Below are 23358 nucleotides of genomic sequence, written 5' to 3'. Positions count from 1 at the left end.
AACCTTTAAACTTAAAGATGTTACACAATCAAATGGGGCTTCTTCAAGTCAACCTCAAAGTGTATCACAATAAACTTCTCCATCTGTTTGTATTGTGTTATTAGTGTTTGTGTTGATCAGTGTTGTGTGTGATTGTGTTCATCAGCAGCTGCAGTATCTCTCAGCTGTATCAGTGCAGTCACTGTGACTCTGACTGACGGAGGTTTTTGTACGACTCTTTATCACTGTGTGAACACATATTTACTGTTTGGATAGTGGAAACTCAGACAGTAATAATCTCCTGTATCTTCAGTCTGGACTCCACTGATGGTCAGAGAGAAATCACTGTTAGATCCACTGCCACTGAATCTAGATGGAGTTCCAGTGTAACGGGTTGTTGCATAATATATGAGGAGTTTAGGAGCTTCTCCAGGTTTCTGTAAATACCAGCTCAACCATAAGCCATTACTATCACTGTAGACATTACTGCTGCTTTTACAGTTTATTCTGACTTCTTGTCCTGGTTGAGCTGCTGTTATTGATGGACTCTGAGTTACAGTGTACTGTCCTCTACTCTCTGAAAGTAAAATTATTAAATTGTATATTGATTAATATTTTACACTTCAAAGAATAAAAGAATAAATAACAACATTAAATAATACAAATTGTATTACACAAACCTTGAGCAAACAGTTTGAGAGTCCAGATGAGGATGATGATGTTGTTCATTGTTGTTGTTGTGTCTTGTGTGATGATGAAGATTGTGTTCTGTTCTGCTCTCAGTCATGAAGTGTTAAACTCACAGCACTATAAACTCTCTCAGAGCACTGAAGCATGTGCTGATGATGCAAAGAAGTGGGCAGGATTTACAACAGATTAAGCTGCTACAACTAATACTGTAATATTTTTCTTTCGGCGAGTGAGAGTCTAGAAGAATTGCCGCTGCTCGTCACCGGACCTGCCGGTCTCTCTCTACTGTGCTGCTGTGGAGCTGTCCACCGTACTGATTCCACCTTGACGGCCGGTGTTTTTTTGCTTTTCTGTTTTTTGAACAAGTGAAGGTTTTTGGTTCCAGTTTTTTCCCTTTGGGAGTTTTTTTGTTTCAACAAGAATTATCAAGCTCCTGTGCTTTACAAGACTGTATCTGCTCCGTGAATTGCTCTCTCTGGTCCTCTTTCCTCACAACATATATATATATATATATATATATATATATATATATATATATTTTTTTTTTTTTTTTTTTTCACAAAAATAGCTATGATTCCTCAGTGTTAGAATTAACAGACAAGATAAATGTAGATTCAGTGTTGATTCTACATTGAAACAATTATGTTACTATCACTATAATTATCATAATCAGCTGCAGCTTTTTTCTCTTTGAATCATGATGACCGAGCTGCATATGAAGTATCATTATAGAAAACTCCATGATAGAAGAGGTCAAAGGTCACATCAGATCACTAGTGAGGCCAAAAAGGGGTCAATGTCACCTGAGACCAGAAATCTCCAAGTGGATGAACCTTGGTGAAACAGAGTGGACCTCTATTCTGTGTCTTGTTTTAAAGCTATTTTTAACTGTAACTCTTTTGAAAAAAGTAGAACTGTTTGAATGAACTGATTTACTGAAATGATTCAGATGTAAGTTACATACAGGACTGTTTAGGACAAACAGATTCTATAGAATGAAGTGAACTTCTTTATAGACACATATTTGTTATAGTTTATTATTTGCATAATTTCCTATCAGTGTTTTGCAGAACTGTGCAATGTTCAGAAATACAGCTTGAAGTAAATGTCACAAAAAGTCTGAAAAGTCAAAAAGCCCGGTGGTGTCTCTAGCAGTGACTGTGATGTTCTCGCTGTTCATGATCTACAAACTCCATCCAGCTCCTGATCATGAAAAAACTTCCTCTCTCTCCACCTCAGCCTCCCAAAATCACATGTTAGTGAAATACTGGACTAGACTTTAGAAGCTGCATCACTGCAACACAGAGATGACAGATGAGCACAAGTCTTGTGTGATGTGAGCAGCAGTGATTCATGTAGTCTGAGAGTTGTGTAGTGAAGGAAAGACTCAATCTGGACTTTGAGGCTATTTCATAAACTTTAATGATGGAAAAGTGTCCTTCATTAAACTTATGAATGTAAATGTTTGGTTTCTGCTAATAGATAGTTAGTTTTCTGCATTGAAATTTAATGATCTACAGACAAGAGTGACTGAGATTCATCACATCCATCAGCAGCTGCAGTATCTCTCAGCTGTATCAGTGCAGTCACTGTGACTCTGACTGACGGAGGTTTTTGTACGACTCTTTATCACTGTGTGAACACCAAGCTACCACTAATAGAGTGTAAACTCTGACAGTAATAATCTCCTGTATCTTCAGTCTGGACTCCACTGATGGTCAGAGTGAAATCACTGTTAGATCCACTGCCACTGAATCTAGATGGAGTTCCAGTGAAACGGGTTGATGCAAGATATATGAGGAGTTTAGGAGCTTCTCCAGGTTTCTGTAAATACCAGGCTAAACGATTACCATTATACACATTACTGCTGGTTTTACAGTTGATTCTGACTTCTTGTCCTGGTTGAGCTGCTGTTATTGATGGACTCTGAGTTACAGTGATCTGTCCTCTACTCTCTGAAAGAAAGGAACAAAGGATAATAATATGATGTATATTTCACATTTTAAAATAATGAATTATCTCTATGAAAGTTTTACCACAAACCTTGAGCAAACAGTGTGAGAGTCCAGATGAGGATGATGATGTTGTTCATTGTTGTTGTTGTGTCTTGTGTGATGATGAAGATTGTGTTCTGTTCTGCTCTCAGTCATGAAGTGTTAAACTCACAGCTCTATAAACTCTCTCAGAGCACTGAAGCATGTGCTGATGATGCAAAGAAGTGGGCAGGATTCACAACAGATCGAGCTGCTAAGACTAATACTGTAATATTTTACTCTCTTTGTATCTCTGCTATCTCATGTACACTGCATAATGGAAGACGAACGCTGTGTGAACAGCCAGTGTGCATTATTTGCTAAATTGTAGCATTTATAGAGATGTGTTTAGTATGTACAAAATAATGATGTATCATCCAATCTATCATTAGAGCAAATAAACAAAAACTGTTGAATACCAAATTTATTTTGTAGCTTTTTTTCATGAATGTATAATCATCAAAATAATTTCATATGAGTTTAAAATGAAGCTGCATTTCCCCCCCTAGCATCATAATGACTGAGCTGTATATGAAATATAATTATAAAAAAGAACCATCATAAAAGAGGTAAAAGGTCACCTCAGATCAGCTTTGAGGGCAGAAATAAGTGTACTGTTTCAATACTATTTGGGACTAAATTGGCCCACTTTCTAGAATATAAAAGTATACTTTTAAGTATACTTTGAGTATAACAGTAGCAAACTTTGAGTAAACAACTATACCTCTATGTTTGTAGTTATACTAAAAGTGAACTTATATTTATACTGATAGTTTACTAATTAAATACTCTGCACACTTTGAAGTATAGTCTCAGTAAACTACTAGTCTAGTAGATTTATACTGCAAGTATACTCATAAGTTTTCTTTAAGTGAACTTTATATCATACTTTAAGTATACTACTATGTCCCTATTTAGGTTTTAATGTGTATATATTTTGCCATATAAATATCTGAACATACAAAACATCAAAAGAAAGAACAGAGTATCTGATGGTAAACAAAAACATTTAATTCTAGCTTCATGCATTTTTTTAAACACGTTAATGTGGGTAAGTTTCATAAAAAATAAAGAAATAACATTTTGAACAAAAAGCTGAAAAAAGACTGATAATCAAATCGTAGATGCAGTCGATCAACCCCCCAAAGCTTGACTGTAATTATTACCTCTTCATCGGACATTTCATTCCATAATGTAACAGTTTTGATGCTGTTTCATGTCAGATGATCGTGTTAGATTACATGTGTTATTATCTATTGTTTCTTTTTATTATTCACTTGTGTTTTTTTGGAAATTCTGTACAGAAGATGTGTAGTAGCACCCTCTACCATATAACAATGAAAACATAGATTCTAGGAGCACAAGTATAGCTCAAATATATTGATAACTTTTGTTTAAAGTATAAGTCAAGTATACTTAAATGTCATTTTAAGTGTATTTCTGAGAAGTAGATAATTCCCATAAAAAGCATACTAAAAGCATCCTTTCCTATTTTTAGTTTAAAAGAAGTTCATCAATAGCACACTTGAATAAACTTCTTTGAATAAACTTATTTTTCAGGGTTTCTCCAGGTTTATTTAGGTACCAAGAGAAATAAGACTTACAGCAAACGTTTGAAGGGGTTCCAGTGGATCTGCTGGTTTTACAGGTCAGAGTGACTGTTTGTCCGTTCTGAACATGTTTCTCTGTTGGAGTCTGAATTACAGTCACTTGTCCTGCAGAGCCTGAAGAACAATTGAAAGACATTTAAACTTCAGAAATGAATAATGAATAGAAAGGCTTTGAAATTCATCTCCAAAGAATCTAACTATAAAATATAAACAAATAATGTCATTACATTGAAAATACATTTCCAAAGATTGAGAAGAATGATGAATGTCATTGTATTCATTTTGTCTGTTATGATGATAAACAGTGTTAAACTCACAGCACTAAAAAAAACACTCTCAGAGCACTGAAGCATGTGCTGATAATGCAAAGTGATTTTTACAATTTGAATAATTTACCTGAAGCCTGATGAGAGTAGAATGTGCTCAACATTAAACATGGACTGACCTACTGATAAATGTATATATTAGTGGTGGGCCGTTATCGGCGTAAACGTACCACGTTAACGCGAGACTTTTATCGGGCAATAAAAAAATATCGCCGTTAATCTGTTCTCAAAGTTGGGTTGGGAGCTGGGTCTATACTAAGCAATCTATGATGACTTTCACCTTGATATTTTATATAACCGACTGGCTGAGGCCAGCCTAAAAAGATGCTCAGGACAGTTGACGGGCCACTGCTGTGCATCGTCACGAAAGCTTATCTTTTTCACATGTTTTTACGCCTTACCGCTTGTCGATTTAAACATTAAAGCATCCAAAAACAAGACGCGGAAAAGCTGAACGGAGAAGCTGGTTACTTGCACGCTGTGTTCGGTGCTGAGAGAGAGAGAGAGAGAGAGAGATAGCCGCATATCAATGACAGCGACATTGAACCGAGCTCTCTTCTGCGAAGAGAAAGGCATCTCTAAACACTTGAACATCGAATTTGCTTATTTTTGCTCTTGTGCCGACAAATACATACAAAATATGTCAAAATATCCACCTTGGAAATTATGCCAAAAAAAACCTGTCAGTTATTTCTTAAGTGAAAGTAAACAGTTGAGGGAAAAAATGGGATGTGTATTATATTGGATGCCTTCATCATCTCTTAAAGTGACCGCGCCTAATTTAGCTACTGGCTGCTGTAATGTTAATCCAAGAAAATGAAAATGAAAATCACTCACTGCTCTTGACTGAGTTACTCTTTAGTTTTAACAGTCAAACCAAAAATTATTCGGACACCAGATATAATTTTTGATATAAATAGCAAAACTGTAATAATGTGAGAAATGTTGAAGGTGTCTCAATAAATGTAGGTTTGGTTGTATATTTCATTTTTACATTGAAGACTATCCAGTGCTATTATTTGGTTTCTGTACCTTGACACCTACAAACTTGAAAAAAACTTAAACATTGGAGTGAAACAGGCGTAACGTTGTTTGCACCTTGTGCAATGTGGAATTAGTTTACAGCTTTTTCAAACACTTTGTGATGCATTTTGGATACAGGAGATGAGCCCCTTTTCTAACGCACCACCTAGCTTGATAAACCCCTTCTCAAAGACTTACTGTTTGTCAATTTTATTTGGGTAACATATTCAGAATGCCTTCGGCAGAATTCGAATGAGCAATTTTAATCTAGATTAATCTAGATTAATTTCAAGATCAAAGTGAGATTAATCTAGATTAAAAAAATTAATCTATGCCCAACTCTAGTATATATATATATATATATATATATATATATATATATATATATATATATATATATATATATATATATATAAATATATATATATATATATATATATATATATATATATATATATATATATAAAAGATAATCAATAATAAAACAGTATAAATTTTTTTTCTAAAATAACTAATAATAAAATAAAATAAAAAATACCAGTAAACTGCTTACAATTATCAAATGTTCAGAATGTGTAGTCTTCTAGTTCATAAGAAAATACATGGGCATAAAATATAATTGTTCCAAAGTGTGTAACTATCCAATAATATTAACAGAAAAAAAAATGTATAGCACTTTTCATGATAAATATCATTTCAAACCAGCTTTACAGAAAATAAATGATTCTACATTAAAATGAAGATTAATGTGTTTTCAGAGGTGACTGTGTCAAAGTAACGTACATATATCAGGAATGTTTTCAGATAATACAAATTATGCAGTATACATCACATATTTCTAGTTTTGTTCTCATCCACTGCTGTTAGTCAGTATGGTCATATAGATAAATGAATTAAAGTTAAGTATCTTTCAAACCCCAACTAAGCAAGTCAGAAGGCAGCAGTGTCAGGAAAAATACACTCCAAGTGAAAAAATAAAAAAATAAAAACCTTGAGAGAAACCAGACTTGGTTTGGGAACCAGTTCTTCTCTGGCCTATACAAACACCTGATAGTTGCTGCATGAGAAAATCACATACTTCCCTACTATATAGTAGGCAAGAAGCAGTAGGTGAATAATAAGTATGTCAAAATCCTTAGTATTCATAATAGAGTAGGTGAGAATTACCTGCGTAGAGATTCAGACATACGTATACTTAAATTGCATCCAAATTTGCCTACTTACTATATACAGTAGAAGGAGAAATTAGTATGTGAAGAGCAGTGTTGTGGGTAACGCGTTACAAAGTAACGCGTTAGAGTACTCTAATTACTTTTTTCCTGAAATGTTTAAATTAACGCGTTAGTTTCGTGCGTAAGTAATCAGTAACTTCGTTATTTTTTAAAAAAAGTAATCCGTTATTTTAAGGAAAGGAAAATCCCGACTGCAGCCTGCTTTTTGTCAGACAGTAGGCCTAGGTATAATGTCCTACCTGCGGATGTATCAGCGGAGCTGAAGCTCTGTAATCGTAAAGTCAATGGCTGTTATACGTCTGTGCCCTGCGCCTGACCCTGTGTGTGTGTGTGTGTGTGTGTTTTTCGAACTCCCGGCAAGATGGCAGAGAGGACAGCGTTTGGTTTATGGAAGTACGCACATTATTTTCAATTTGTCAACGAAAAAGAAAAGAACATGACGGTAAAATGCACGCTCTGCGTTGCTGAAAAGCTTCTGTCGACCGCCAAAAATTCTACCTCAAATTTAACGCTACGTTTTAATCACTACTTTGAAGAGTAAATGTAAGAGGACTGTGTTAAAGCAAATTTAGGCTTGTGACTGTGAGTGACACTTTAATAATAATTAGTTCGGCTATTAAGCGATTTGTCATTTGCTTGTGTGGCAGTGAAGGATTTAATTCGGTTTGTTATCATTTTTGTTCGACAGGCAGCTGTTAATTTCTGTTAGATCGTTGGCTGGCTGGTTGTTCATCATTTCTAAATGGATTTAAATCTGCAAGCCTGTTTAAGGTTGTGTTTACAAGTAAGCATACTTGTACTTTGATAACTGCATTATTTAAAGTAAAAAAAAAATCAGGAGTTATCTTGTGGTGCTCATAATATACAATAGCCTAGGCTACCCGGGCTGGGTAGGTGCAAATTTTGATTAATAATATGTTCTGTGATAATAAATAAATAAAACGCCATGTGGAATAGCCTATTGCTGACTGTCTTTCCTGTTATTGTTATCCTGCAGTGTTAATTTAGTCGGATGACTGACGTTATTCATTGACGGGAGTCACGACTTCTAGGTGCATTTAAAGGGGCCGGGGGCTGTGTCTGTCATGTGTGAGCCGCTGCAGACGGCTTTTAATTTTTGGTAACGCATGAGTACTCTAACGCGTTACTTTTATGAATAGGTAACGCTGTATCATAACTGATTACTTTTAATTGATTGTAACGTTGTAACCTAACTAACTACTTTCCAAAGTAACTATACCCAACACTGGTGAAGAGAGCAGTATTCAGAGCATTTCAAAACCTCAGTATTCATAAAAGAGTAGATGAGAAACCCCTACAGCTTCAGCCCAGATTCTGAAGTGTGCATCGATGAGTCCACCCCCCAAGATTATTGTTATAAACACGAGCCGCGTCTAAAAGGCAAAGGGGGAGGTGTTGCTTCAATTTATAATAACGTTTTCAGGATTTCTCAGAGGGCAGGCTTCAAGTATAACTCGTTTGAAGTAATGGTGCTTCATATAACATTATCCAGAGAAACCAATGTTAATGATAAATCCCCTGTTATGTTTGTACTGGCTACTGTATACAGGCCACCAGGGCACCATACAGACTTTATTAAAGAGTTTGGTGATTTTACATCCGAGTTAGTTCTGGCTGCAGATAAAGTCTTAATAGTTGGTGATTTTAATATCCATGTCGATAATGAAAAAGATGTATTGGGATCAGCATTTATAGACATTCTGAACTCTATTGGTGTTAGACAACACGTTTCAGGACCTACTCATTGTCGAAATCATACTCTAGATTTAATACTGTCACATGGAATTGATGTTGATAGTGTTGAAATTATTCAGCCAAGTGATGATATCTCAGATCATTATTTAGTTCTGTGTAAACTTCATATAGCCAAAATTGTAAATTCTACTTCTTGTTACAAGTATCGAAGAACCATCACTTCTACCACAAAAGACTGCTTTTTAAGTTATCTTCCTGATGTATCCGAATTCCTTAGCATATCCAAAACCTCAGAACAACTTGATGATGTAACAGAAACTATGGACTCTCTCTTTTCTAGCACTTTAAATACAGTTGCTCCTTTACGCTTAAGAAAGGTTAAGGAAAACAGTTTGACACCATGGTATAATGAGCATACTCGCACCCTAAAGAGAGCAGCCCGAAAAATGGAGCGCAGCTGGAGGAAAACAAAACTAGAGGTATTTCGTATTGCTTGGCGGGAAAGTAGCATATCCTACCGAAAAGCATTAAAAACTGCTAGATCTGATTACTTTTCTTCTCTTTTAGAAGAAAACAAACATAACCCCAGGTATTTATTCAATACAGTGGCTAAATTAACGAAAAATAAAGCCTCAACAAGTGTTGACATTTCCCAACACCACAGCAGTAATGACTTTATGAACTACTTTACTTCTAAAATCGATACTATTAGAGATAAAATTGCAACCATTCAGCCGTCAGCTACAGTTTCGCATCAGACAGTGCACTATAGACCCCCTGAGGAACAGTTCCACTCATTCTCTACTATAGGAGAGGAAGAATTGTATAAACTTGTTAAATCATCTAAACTTACAACATGTATGTTAGACCCTATACCATCTAAGCTCTTAAAAGAGGTGCTTCCAGAAGTCATAGGTCCTCTTCTGACTATTATTAATTCCTCATTGTTATTAGGACATGTCCCCAAAACCTTCAAACTGGCTGTTATTAAGCCTCTCATAAAAAAGCCACAACTTGACCCCAGAGAACTAGTTAATTATAGACCAATCTCGAATCTCCCTTTTCTGTCCAAGATACTAGAAAAGGTGGTATCCTCACAATTATATTCCTTCTTAGAGAAAAATGGTATATGTGAGGATTTCCAGTCAGGATTTAGACCGTATCATAGTACTGAAACTGCTCTCCTTAGAGTTACAAATGATCTGCTCTTATCATCTGATCGTGGGTGTATCTCTCTATTAGTTTTATTGGATCTTAGTGCTGCGTTTGACACAATTGACCACAACATTCTTTTGCATAGACTTGAACACTTTGTTGGCATCAGTGGAAGTGCATTAGCATGGTTTAAATCGTACTTATATGACCGCCATCAGTTCGTAGCAGTGAATGAAGATGTATCATATCGATCACAAGTGCAGTATGGAGTACCTCAAGGCTCAGTTCTAGGGCCACTACTCTTCACGCTTTATATGTTACCCTTGGGAGATATCATCAGGAAACATGGTGTTAGCTTTCACTGTTATGCTGATGATACGCAGCTCTATATTTCCTCGCAGCCCGGTGAAACACACCAATTTGAAAAACTAATGGAATGCATAGTCGATATAAAAAATTGGATGACGAGTAATTTCTTACTGCTAAATTCAGAAAAAACAGAGGTGTTAATCATAGGGCCTAAAAACTCTACTTGTAATAACCTAGAACACTGTCTAAGACTTGATGGTTGCTCTGTCAATTCTTCGTCATCAGTTAGGAACCTAGGTGTGCTACTTGATCGCAATCTTTCCTTAGAAAGCCACGTTTCTAGCATTTGTAAAACTGCATTTTTCCATCTCAAAAATATATCTAAATTACGGCCTATGCTCTCAATGTCAAATGCAGAAATGTTAATCCATGCATTTATGACTTCAAGGTTAGACTACTGTAATGCTTTATTGGGTGGTTGTTCTGCACGCTTGGTAAACAAACTACAGCTAGTCCAAAATGCAGCAGCAAGAGTTCTTACTAGAACCAGGAAGTATGACCATATTAGCCCGGTCCTGTCCACTCTGCACTGGCTCCCTATCAAACATCGTATAGATTTTAAAATATTGCTTATTACTTATAAAGCCCTGAATGGTTTAGCACCTCAGTATTTGAATGAGCTCCTTTTACATTATACTCCTCTACGTCCGCTACGTTCTCAAAACTCAGGCAATTTGATAATACCTAGAATATCAAAATCAACTGCGGGCGGCAGATCCTTTTCCTATTTGGCGCCTAAACTCTGGAATAACCTACCTAACATTGTTCGGGAGGCAGACACACTCTTGCAGTTTAAATCTAGATTAAAGACCCATCTCTTTAACCTGGCATACACATAACATACTAATATGCTTTTAATATCCAAATCCGTTAAAGGATTTTTAGGCTGCATTAATTAGGTAAACTGGAACCGGAACACTTCACATAACACCGTACTTTCTACATCATTAGAAGAATGGCATCTACGCTAATATTTGTCTGTTTCTCTCTTGTTCCGAGGTCACCGTGGCCACCAGATCCAGTCTGTGTCCAGATCAGAGGGTCACTGCAGTCACCCGGATCCAGTACTTATCCAGACCAGATGGTGGATCAGCACCTAGAAAGGACCTCTACTGCCCTGAAAGACAGCGGAGACCAGGACAACTAGAGCCCCAGATACAGATCCCCTGTAAAGACCTTGTCTCAGAGGAGCACCAGGACAAGACCACAGGAAACAGATGATTCTTCTGCACAATCTGACTTTGCTGCAGCCTGGAATTGAACTACTGGTTTCGTCTGGTCAGAGGAGAACTGGCCCCCCAACTGAGCCTGGTTTCTCCCAAGGTTTTTTTCTCCATTCTGTCACCGATGGAGTTTCGGTTCCTTGCCGCTGTCGCCTCTGGCTTGCTTAGTTGGGGTCACTTCATCTACAGCGATATCGTTGACTTGATTGCAAATTAAAACAGACACTATTTCAACTGAACAGAGATGACATCAATGAATTCAATGATAAACTGCCTTTAACTATCATTTTGCATTATTGAGACACTGTTTTCCAAATGAATGTTGTTCAGTGCTTTGGCGCAATGTATTTTGTTTAAAGCACTATATAAATAAAGGTGATTGATTGATTGATTGATCGATGGACACTTTTCTATCCCAGGAGGCCACAGGAGAGGATACGTCATCACCGAACATGATGGAGAACCGAGACGAGGGTGTTTCCAAATGTGAGTATTAAAAACCAAAATCACGGTTCCTTGTGTTAAAATCACATTTGTTGAGCTTCATTATATAGTATATCTGTGATTATGCTATAAAAAAATGTTTTATTATGTATAGCAAACAGCAGAGCTCCATTAAGCACACGCACATCGTCAAAGTGAATTTACATAAACCATATACATGTCAAGTCAAGTCAAGTCACCTTTATTTATATAGCACTTTAAACAAAATACATTGCGTCAAAGCAACTGAACAACATTAATTAGGAAAACAGTGTCAATAATGCAAAATGATAGTTAAAGGCAGTTCATTATTGAATTCAGTGATGTCATCTCTGTTTAGTTAAATAGTGTCTGTGCATTTATTTGTAACCGAATAATAACCGAAACTCCATCGGTGACAGAATCGAGAAAAAACCTTGGGAGAAACCAGGCTCAGTTGGGGGGCCAGTTCTCCTCTGACCAGACGAAACCAGTAGTTCAATTCCAGGCTGCAGCAAAGTCAGATTGTGCAAATTGTGCTATCAATGTGTGCTTACTGTCAGGATCCTGCCCTGACAGCCCTGTCCATCTTGTCTCTGTTCCACGTTTCTCTGTTTGTTTTGTGTCTAAGCACATGGTTCTGTCTTTGTTTGTGTCTGCCACGTGCTCCCCTTGTCCCACCTCCTTGTTACCCCTGGTCACGCCCCCTTGTTTAGCCCTTGTCTGCTTGATTGTTTTCACCTGATCCTCATGTGTACTTTCCTATATATTGGGGTTTCTTTCCTTGTGTCTCTGCTGGTTCGTTTTGGTGTTTACCCATCTCTTAGCCTAGAATTTATCCCTTTGAGCTTGATAATTATTTTGATATCTTATCTAGTTGTTTATATCCTTTTTGGTCCTTAGCTTTGTCTAGTTTAAAAGAAAAGGAAGTCTTTTTGTGTATTCTAATCTAGTTTTGTTTCTCATTCGATTTAAACTTTCATTTATTCTTGCTTAAGTGATTCCAGTTTTGGATTGAGTTTTGTTCTTACTCTTGGATTATAGCTTTGGTTTTCTTTTGCTTTGTTCTAATTTTGTCTTCAATTGTCTGTGTCGTTTTGAGTCTTGTTTTTGTGTATTGTCCTGTCTTGGCCCCACTCGGATTTCCTGACCACTGTACCCCACTGCCTGGAAGCAGCTCACCTCTCTCACGTGTCAAGTCTCTGGTCTTGTGAGTCTCTACCTGGCGTCTAGTCTGGTGACGTTGCAGTTTCACTTGAAGCTACGAGTTTCCTGTGTCTACCTGACCCTTCCTCTGGAGCTGCCTACTCTGTGCTTGGGCCTGTGGTCATCTTGGACTGTCTCAGTGGTCATCCCTCCTGCCCGTATTGTTGTCTGCCCAGCCCATCTGTTTGAACTGTTTCACTGCAAATTCCCCAGCTGTTCCAGTCTTTGTCTTGTTAATAAAATACCCTTGTCTGCTCATTCTGCATTTGGGTCCCATTTCTTGCAGATCCCTGACAGAACGAACCAGCCACACTCGGGACCCAGCAATGAGCATCCGTATTGTTCCTCCCAGTACCGCTAAGGGGAGACTGGCACTCCAACAGGCAGTGGCATCGCTCCGCCAGCAGGGCCAGGAGGTTGTTTCATTCGCCCAGTTTTTCTGGACCATGGCAAGGGGCTTGGAGTATCCGGACTCTACTCTAAAGGAGGCTTTTAATCTCTGCTTGGATGATCCCCTACCACAATGGGAGATGGAGCAACTAGGAGGCATAGATTATTGGACCTTTTCTAAATATTTGCACCATCGCAAGGACTGGCAGATTCTCACACCCCCAGAGTCAGTCTGCAGGGACCATGCCACCCTCCCTCCCACGCCGAGTCAAATTCAAGACCCTATCCCATCTCCTACGTTGAAGCGTAGAATGAGGAGGAAGAGAGCTGCCCAGAACGCCACATCCGTTGCAGAGCCGGTCGTGCCCACGCCAGAGCCGGTCGTGCCCACGCCAGAGCCGGTCGTGCCCACGCCAGAGCCGGTCGTGCCCACGCCAGTCAGTCCAGAGTTGATTCGAAGAAGTAATACCATGTTCCCAGAGCTTGCTGTTGAGATGTCACCCCCTGCGCCCATGTCAGCTCCAATCTCTGAGCCCATTCCAGTGTCTGTGCCAGCTCCAGAGTATGCGCTGGTCCAGGAGCCTCTAGAGTCCATCACTGCAGCCCAGGAGGGCCCGTCAGAGTCCAGCCCAGTGTCTGTCCTTACAGCCCAGGAGGGCCCGTCAGAGTCCAGCCCAGTGTCTGTCCTTACAGCCCAGGAGGGCCCGTCAGAGTCCAGCCCAGTGTCTGTCCTTACAGCCCAGGAGGGCCCGTCAGAGTCCAGCCCAGTGTCTGTCCTCACAGCCCAGGAGGGCACGCCAGAGTCCAGCCCAATGGCGGTCCCTGAAGCCCTGGAGAGTGCTTCCAAGTCCGTATCGGAATCCATTCTTGCATCTCCAAAATTATTTTCCCAAGGATGCACCCTCTCTGCTCCTGTGGTCATGGCACCTGAGTTTGTCCCAAGGCACTTCATGCATCAAGAGTTGGCCCCAGAGGCCATAAAGGCTACCTCCAAGGTTCCTCCAGTAAGACAAGTCCACCTCCCTAGAAGGACCACCAACAAGATCCCTATCCCATCCACCCCTTTAGCTAGTCCTTCTGGATCCCATAAGCCAGAACCTCCCTGGTCCTCAAACTATTCTCCAGGATTATTTTCCTCCCTCCCAGTCCCACCCCTTAGGGTTCCTGGCTACCCTGGAGTTCCAAGCTTTGTTCCCAACCCACCCCCCCAGTTGGTACCTCCCTGTACTGTTTTGCCCAGTGTGGACGCCTGGGGGCGTCCATTAGGGGGAGGGTACTGTCAGGATCCTGCCCTGACAGCCCTGTCCATCTTGTCTCTGTTCCACGTTTCTCTGTTTGTTTTGTGTCTAAGCACATGGTTCTGTCTTCGTTTGTGTCTGCCACGTGCTCCCCTTGTCCCACCTCCTTGTTACCCCTGGTCACGCCCCCTTGTTTAGCCCTTGTCTGCTTGATTGTTTTCACCTGATCCTCATGTGTACTTTCCTATATATTGGGGTTTCTTTCCTTGTGTCTCTGCTGGTTCGTTTTGGTGTTTACCCATCTCTTAGCCTAGAATTTATCCCTTTGAGCTTGATAATTATTTTGATATCTTATCTAGTTGTTTATATCCTTTTTGGTCCTTAGCTTTGTCTAGTTTAAAAGAAAAGGAAGTCTTTTTGTGTATTCTAATCTAGTTTTGTTTCTCATTCGATTTAAACTTTCATTTATTCTTGCTTAAGTGATTCCAGTTTTCGATTGAGTTTTGTTCTTACTCTTGGATTATAGCTTTGGTTTTCTTTTGCTTTGTTCTAATTTTGTCTTCAATTGTCTGTGTCGTTTTGAGTCTTGTTTTTGTGTATTGTCCTGTCTTGGCCCCACTCGGATTTCCTGACCACTGTACCCCACTGCCTGGAAGCAGCTCACCTCTCTCACGTGTCAAGTCTCTGGTCTTGTGAGTCTCTACCTGGCGTCTAGTCTGGTGACGTTGCAGTTTCACTTGAAGCTACGAGTTTCCTGTGTCTACCTGACCCTTCCTCTGGAGCTGCCTACTCTGTGCTTGGGCCTGTGGTCATCTTGGACTGTCTCAGTGGTCATCCCTCCTGCCCGTATTGTTGTCTGCCCAGCCCATCTGTTTGAACTGTTTCACTGCAAATTCCCCAGCTGTTCCAGTCTTTGTCTTGTTAATAAAATACCCTTGTCTGCTCATTCTGCATTTGGGTCCCATTTCTTGCAGATCCCTGACACTTATGCTAAAATATAATTAAATAATGATTTGTTTTTGCAAAAAGTTTCAGTCATGTATCACAGAGGCTGCGAATGAAACTGCAAACTCACTGAGTAGGTACTTAAAAAGTATTTACTTAGCAAGCGCTAAAAGAGTACATACTCTATAGCCTGAATGCATTAAGTATGAATACAGTCCAGACATCATCCGCCATGTTGACGTTATAATGTTACCTACGACGTAATAACAAGCACAACAACTTATAAGCAGAAGATGTGAGCGACTGGTTCATTTCATCATCTGAAAATATCTTGATATTGAAGAAATTTGAAAAAGCTCTCTATGTATTTTCTGATACTGGTATAACCAATGTATTTTGGGTCAATTTAAGTTTTATGTTTTTAACCCTACTAATGTCATCCACAAGTTTATCATTAAAGATATTCACTTTTATTACAAAATCCCAAAATTGTCATCTCTTGAATATGGTGTTAATTTCTTTATTTTATGTGCAGAATTTTCAATCCACAATCAAATGTGCCTTAAATCTCCTTTGTGGTTTCCTCCCTGTGTTTTTATTTTTATTTATATATATATATATATATATAACTATAGTTTCATCCCTCAGGCTTATATTGAAAAGGCAATTTTTTTATCCATTATGATGAATTACTCAAAATATTTAACCTTGTCATTGTGCTTCTATATAATCCCGTGCCATTATACAAACCCATGATATTGATGTTTTTTTTTTTTTTATGTAATTATAAGTTCTGCAATAAGAAGAAAAAAAGAGTGACATGTGCACTAACATCTCATAGCATCAGTAACTCAACTGTCTAGTAGTTGTAGTAGTACACTAGTACGGTTTTCTTACCTAGTACAGCATTTTCAATATTTGCAATGTCTTCACACTGAAGACGTCAGGCAGCTTCTTGAAGATCTCACCTTAGGAGAAGATTTTATATAAAAAAACAAAAAACAAAAAAAAAAACAACTCAGAATGTACTGGATTGCTAGCCCACCCGAACAATAATAATAATAAATACTGACCAATACTTAACTACATTACATATTTTCCTAGTGAAAATTATACATTTTAGTAGTATATTTAATGTATTAATGAATGAATTAATGTAATAATTATATTTTATTTACAGACAATGATGGGAAACATGGATAAAAATGAGTAAATTAATGAATAAAAGTAACCATCACAAAAAAAAAAAAAAACTTTATAAGTGAACAACAAGCTTTATAAAAATTAATCGTTCAAAGAAACTATCACATATTAATAGTCGGTGAACCCGACATCCTGCTGTCATCTTACATCTGTCTCAATTCTCTGGTTTTATTCTGATGAAGCAGCTGACCTCTGTGAACACCTTCGCCTGTATTTGCCGTCCATCATGTCCCTCATTTCTGCAGTCAGACTGGAATCTGGTCATGAATGGAAAAAGGACATTGAGGCTGTCCCTCTGCCCCATCAGCCAATCAGAGAGCCTTACAGAACCCTGTGCATCAAGCACTCCTCTATCTAATATAAGCAGTGTTGACAACAGAGAATTCTACATAATAGCACACATACATCACTCAATCAGATGTCTATTTCATGTCTGTTAGTTGTGCTCATCTGCAATTGACGTTTGACGTAAAGACATTTAGTAAGCATCTTAATGATGTATATCATTAAGATTCACACTCTTGCAGTTTAAATCTAGATTAAAGACCCATCTCTTTAACCTGGCTTACACATAACATACTAATATGCTTTTAATATCCAAATACGTTAAAGGATTTTAAGGCTGCATTAATTAGGTAAACCGGAACCGGAAACACTTCCCATAACACCCTATGTACTTGCTACATCATTAGAAGAATGGCATCTACGCTAATATTAGTCTGTTTCTCTCTTATTCAGAGGTCACCGTAGCCACCGGATCCAGACCAGATGGTGGATCAGCACCTAGAAAGGACCTCTACTGCCCTGAAAGACAGCGGAGACCAGGACAACCAGAGCCCCAGATACAGATCCCCTGTAAAGACCTTGTCTCAGAGGACCACCAGGACAAGACCACAGGAAACAGATGATTCTTCTGCACAATCTGACTTTGCTGCAGCCTGGAATTGAACTACTGGTTTCGTCTGGTCAGAGGAGAACTGGCCCCCCAACTGAGCCTGGTTTCTCCCAAGGTGTTTTTCTCCATTCTGTCACCGATGGAGTTTTGGTTCCTTGCCCGCTGTCGCCTCTGGCTTGCTTAGTTGGGGTCACTTCATCTACAGCGATATCGTTGACTTGATTGCAAATAAATGCACAGACACTATTTAACTGAACAGAGATGACATAACTGAATTCAATGATGAACTGCCTTTAACTGTCATTTTGCATTATTGAGACACTGTTTTCCTAATGAATGTTGTTCAGTGCAATGTATTTTGTTTAAAGCACTATATAAATAAAGGTGATTGATTGATTGATTGATAGACAGGTAGTGAACATAATCTAGCTAACATTCATAATTAATGGAGCCTCATTACTGGTTTGGCCTGTCAGGTATTGATGTATTTCTCCACAGATTCATTGAAGGAAGGTAAATCATGACCTGCACACACTTCTTCTGACTTTCTGAAATTCAACAGATCACACTCTGTTTTAAACTCTCATGTGAAGACATTTTCAGTGACTTCTTCCTCATTATGTTAAAACTTAGACAAAGTTTACACTTTTTCGAGCCCAGTTATCTACCCTCCCTTTCGAAACAAAAATATGAGAATATGCTGAAAAATATAATGCAATATATCACATAATACATTTCTATATATGGGAAACTAGCGCTTATATTTTTCAATATTCTACAATATGTGCATTGGCCATGTTTGACTACATATTGATACAAATAAAAATATTATTACAGATCATATTTATTCATATGATCTCAGTCCCATATCAGTAGAACATACCAAAAATAAAGATCTCAAATCTGGGGAATATACTGTTCTGCTCATGTGAGTCAAGCCTCTGATAAGGTCTTCGACAGACGTTGTTTTTCTACCCCAGGGTAAATATGGCTTTCAGGTTACCTCAAGTCCCAGCAAAAGTTTTGTGAAGTTTTTATTATCTTGAATTTATGAGGAATTTGTTTTGTTCTGATTTGAGTATTTAAAGAGAATCGATGAAACATCTGCAAACACAACTTCCCGCACACTTGCCACGTGTCTCTCTATTTGCCAGGCATGATAACTCTTTGAAATTATTTGGTGCTATTTTTATATTTCTGTGTTTCGTGTTTCATGCTGATCATTTGTGTAACCAAATTTTAATGTATTATTTTTAAATTGATGTATTTTGTTTATTGATTGATTGAATTTATTCTTCATGATTGATTTTTTATTGTGCCAGGCAAAATAGACATTAATTCTTGATTTATTTTAGCCTCTGCTGAAATCATTATAACTAGTAGATCATGTGGAGGCTGATGTTTCCTCAAATCTGTGTCAGGAGAGAACAGACTAAAGGCTCATGACTGAGCAAAACAGAACTTTTTTATTCTGTCTATCACTGATTCAGCAAGTTGTATTGAAGTGACTTAACAAACTACACTTTTTGTTCTGAGCGAGCAGTAGGTGGCTGGACTTAAAGGTAAAGGTTAATCTTGCACTCTCTGATTAAGTTCAGACTGGTGAGTTTGTGATCATGAGATCTGTGTACGGCCGACGTGAGACTCAAATGCGCCATTGTGTTCCTGATGAACGAATAACTGAAAGTATGGGATATTCAAAATAATCAAATATCTGAATGAATACATAATTGATATTTGTGATCAGTTCTTAATTAGAAATAGTCTTAATTTAATGATAGCTTGAAAACTGGAGTCAGATTAAACAGAGCTAGACTAAAATTAGAGCTAGACTGAAACTAAATCCTGATAAATTTTAAGTGAACTTTGCAGGAACACAAGTAAAAGATCTGCACACATTATTATTCACCCTCGCCATTGGATTCCTTCGTCGGGGTGTTCCTTACATACTAAATATTTAATTACATATATTATAATATATTGTCACAAATTTTTTAATATATGAAAAGCAGCAGTTCCTTATGTATTATTCAATATATTGCAATATAGTAACACAATATATTGTTCTCAATATTTTCAATATACCATTAAAACATTTAATATATTGATCATTCATATATAAGGACATTTTCTTTGCATATGGGAATATATTGATCATAAATATATGGAAATATATTTTTGTTTCATAAGAGCTGTGCTGGAGCTCATTCAATGAAGTGAATTTGAGCTTCATACAGTTTCATGTTAGATATTCCTCTATTATGTTTTCTTTTGTTTACACTCAGTTTCTAAAGTGAAATTTTGCAAACTGTAGCTCAGATTAAGTGAAAAGTATATTGAATGAGCTGATATACAAACTACACAATCACTAAATACACTTCAGTTAAAATAACAAAAGCAAATATGAGATAAAAAAAAAACACTTTTGTGTTTGCCATAATTTGCCATAACAGGGTCTAATATGATTTCATTCTTGTCTGTTGAGGTTTGATGGGTTCTGAAGTGGTCTAATATGTTCAGAGTTGAGTTATGTTGAGTTTTTGATGACCTGTCTGACTTTTTGCTGTCTGTGTGACAAGAAAACCTTTAAACTTAAAGATGTTACACAATCAAATGGGGCTTCCTCAAGTCAACCTCAAAGTGTATCACAATAAACTCCACCATCTGTTTGTATTGTGTTATTAGTGTTTGTGTTGATCAGTGTTGTGTGTGATTGTGTTCATCAGCAGCTGCAGTATCTCTCAGCTGTATCAGTGCAGTCACTGTGACTCTGACTGACGGAGGTTTTTGTACGACTCTTTATCACTGTGTGAACACAGCTTTACTGTTTGGATAGTGGAAACTCAGACAGTAATAATCTCCTGTATCTTCAGTCTGGACTCCACTGATGGTCAGAGTGAAATCACTGTTAGATCCACTGCCACTGAATCTAGATGGAGTTCCAGTGTAACGGGTTGATGCAAGATATATGAGGAGTTTAGGAGCTTCTCCAGGTTTCTGTAAATACCAGGCCATATGTGACCCATAACTATCACTGTACACATTACTGCTGATTTTACAGTTTATTCTGACTTCTTGTCCTGGTTGAGCTGCTGTTATTGATGGACTCTGAGTTACAGTGTACTGTCCTCTACTCTCTGAAAGGAAGAATATATATATATATATATATATATATATATATATATATATATATATATATATATATATATATATATATATATATTATGAAATTGTTAATGATTAATATTTTACACTTCAAAGAATTAAATAATAAATGACAAAATTAAAGAATACAAACCTTGAGCAAACAGTGTGAGAGTCCAGATGAGGATGATGATGTTGTTCATTGTTGTTGTTGTGTCTTGTGTGATGATGAAGATTGTGTTCTGTTCTGCTCTCAGTCATGAAGTGTTAAACTCACAGCACTATAAACTCTCTCAGAGCACTGAAGCATGTGCTGATGATGCAAAGAAGTGGGCAGGATTCACAACAGATCGAGCTGCTACAAGACTGATATACTAGACTAGAGTTACAGAATATATTACTCTATAAATTCTATTAGATGAATCAACACCACTAGAAGAAGAGAGTGAATTGTGAGTTTGATCATAAAGTATCAGGACTGACTGTAAATCTCTAATCAGAGTTCATGGTGTCACTCTGTCTATCATCAATCCTCCTGTGAGCCTGAAATTGTAAAATGGACAGGAAACATTCTGTTAAAAATGATGACAGTTGAAAACTTTAGTTTTAGCTGGAGACTCACTACAAGATACAGATACCCTTTTCTTTTATTTTGTTTTCTTTCCTTTTCTTTTCTTTACTTTGTTATAAAAACGTAACATGAACAAATGTGTCTTGATTCTTTTGTCTGAAGCTGCAGGTTTCTCTGTGAATCATGATTGAGCTTCATATGAACAACAGAAGAATCATTATGAGAAACTCCATGACATCATCCATGATGAAAGAGGTCAAAGGTCATCTCAGAGGTCATCAAATATATTTCTTTAAAATAAAATTTTGCAAGCAGATAAAATGATAATGAGTGAGAAATGTAGGATTATGAATTCAAACTGAATCATGTATATTGTAAATTGCATTACTGTAATAAAATCTTCCACTGATTATGAAAAGATTCTCATTGTTTATCAAGCAATAACAAATATTTAGAAAATATTGTGTCTTTGTTCTTACTTCATGGAAAGTATTTTGTCAAAGTAAATGTCTGAGTGTTGTCAGCAGCTGAGGTGTTTGTGCTCTCAGTGTGTTGAAGTGTTGTTTCTCTCTCTCTGCTGGAGTGTGTGTTCACTCGAGTGGAATAGAGGTTTTTGTTCGAGTGTTTCATTCGATTGTATCACTGTGGTACACATTCGGTGGAGGAACTAAACTGGTGCTTGGTAAGTCTGGCTCTTTTAACTGTCTTGTACAAAATTGTTGAAATGTTGTTTAAATTATTTTAATGTTTAATAATTATTTTATTGTCACCTTAAGAGCTTCAAAATAACTTTATATATACTCAGCAAACAATTATTGTCCAAACACATTACTATAATGTCTCACTTTGAGTTTTATTCATTTTATCATTTAGTATGACAAAATGCTGATTTATTTTGATGCATTTTTACACTGATCATATAAAGATATGTCATCAGAATGCAAATATAGTTTTGTCGTTCAAAGATTTTTAATCTCTTTTGCTCATATTGTGCATTAAAAAACATACAAAATAAAAAATATATAAATGTTTAGAAATGTTTTTGAAATACTATGAAATAATTTGCATTTGCATTGTAATAGTTTGAAAAGTGTAAAAAAAAAAAAAAAGTAAAAACAAAAGTCTGTAAGAACATTTTAAGTTCAAGTAAGATATAATGTAAGAACTTTATGACAATATATTAAATTATACTAAAATTATACCAGTCAGTGTCATTTTACATTTGGTTTCATTTTATGATTTTTTATTTATATAGTATAATATGTATATAGTGATTGTGTAGTTTGTATATTGTGTATATATCAGCTGCAGTGATGAAGAATAAGATGAATGATGAGATTGTTGTGATTTTTACTGCATCTCACACGTCTGCTGCTGAAAGTCATGTTGAAATGCTGTGAATGCTGCAGGGCAGAAGAGTGCTGGAGCTGCAGTGTGTTTTCTCTGTGTTTGTGAATGTGTTGTGTTTGTCTCCTGCAGCTGGTCCCACAGTGAAGCCCTCAGTGTCTCTGCTGCCGCCCTCTTCTCTGCAGATCTCTGGAGACTCAGCCGCACTGCTCTGTCTGCTCAGCTCTTACTCTCCACAGGGGGCGCTGGTGAGCTGGACACTGGACGGCTCAGAGGTCACCGAGGGGGTTGTGACAAGCGCAGAGAGCGAGCAGGACGGCCGCTACAGCCGCAGTAGTGTCCTGACCCTCAGCAAACCACGCTGGGAAGAGGGAGAGCGGTACGTCTGCAGAGTAACACATGATGGAGCTCCTCATGAGGCCTCGTTCCACAAGAGTCGCTGTTAGTCGCTCGCAGTGCTGATGTTTCTCCAGTGAGCGCTGCTCTCTCCTGAAGATGAGTGTATCTGAGTGTCCTGTGTCAGGCAGGATTCACATGAGTCTAGTGCTGCAGCTGTAGTCATTTACAACTCAATACTGAAAGAGAGCTCTAGTGTCAAAGC

General features: G+C 37.6%; 1 long non-coding RNA gene and 2 gene segments (V, D, J or C); 1 reads left to right on the top strand and 2 right to left on the bottom strand.

Annotated features, from left to right (window-relative positions):
• LOC127947214 (uncharacterized) overlaps window positions 1-23358 on the top strand; it is a 36738-nt gene that overhangs the window by 4139 nt on the left and 9241 nt on the right. The window lies entirely within an intron of this gene.
• LOC127947178 (immunoglobulin kappa variable 3-15-like) lies at window positions 94-21460 on the bottom strand. The segment is given in 2 exon segments: window positions 94-556; window positions 20994-21460. Coding segments are annotated over 2 exon segments (384 nt in total).
• Window positions 1691-2869, bottom strand: LOC127947188 (immunoglobulin kappa variable 3-15-like). The segment is given in 2 exon segments: window positions 1691-2624; window positions 2713-2869. Coding segments are annotated over 2 exon segments (375 nt in total).

Source organism: Carassius gibelio, chromosome A25 (assembly GCF_023724105.1).
Source record: "Carassius gibelio isolate Cgi1373 ecotype wild population from Czech Republic chromosome A25, carGib1.2-hapl.c, whole genome shotgun sequence".
Taxonomy (NCBI): domain Eukaryota; kingdom Metazoa; phylum Chordata; class Actinopteri; order Cypriniformes; family Cyprinidae; genus Carassius; species Carassius gibelio.
The sequence above is the reverse complement of the archived record's forward strand: the minus strand, read 5'-3'. Positions and strand labels throughout refer to the sequence as shown.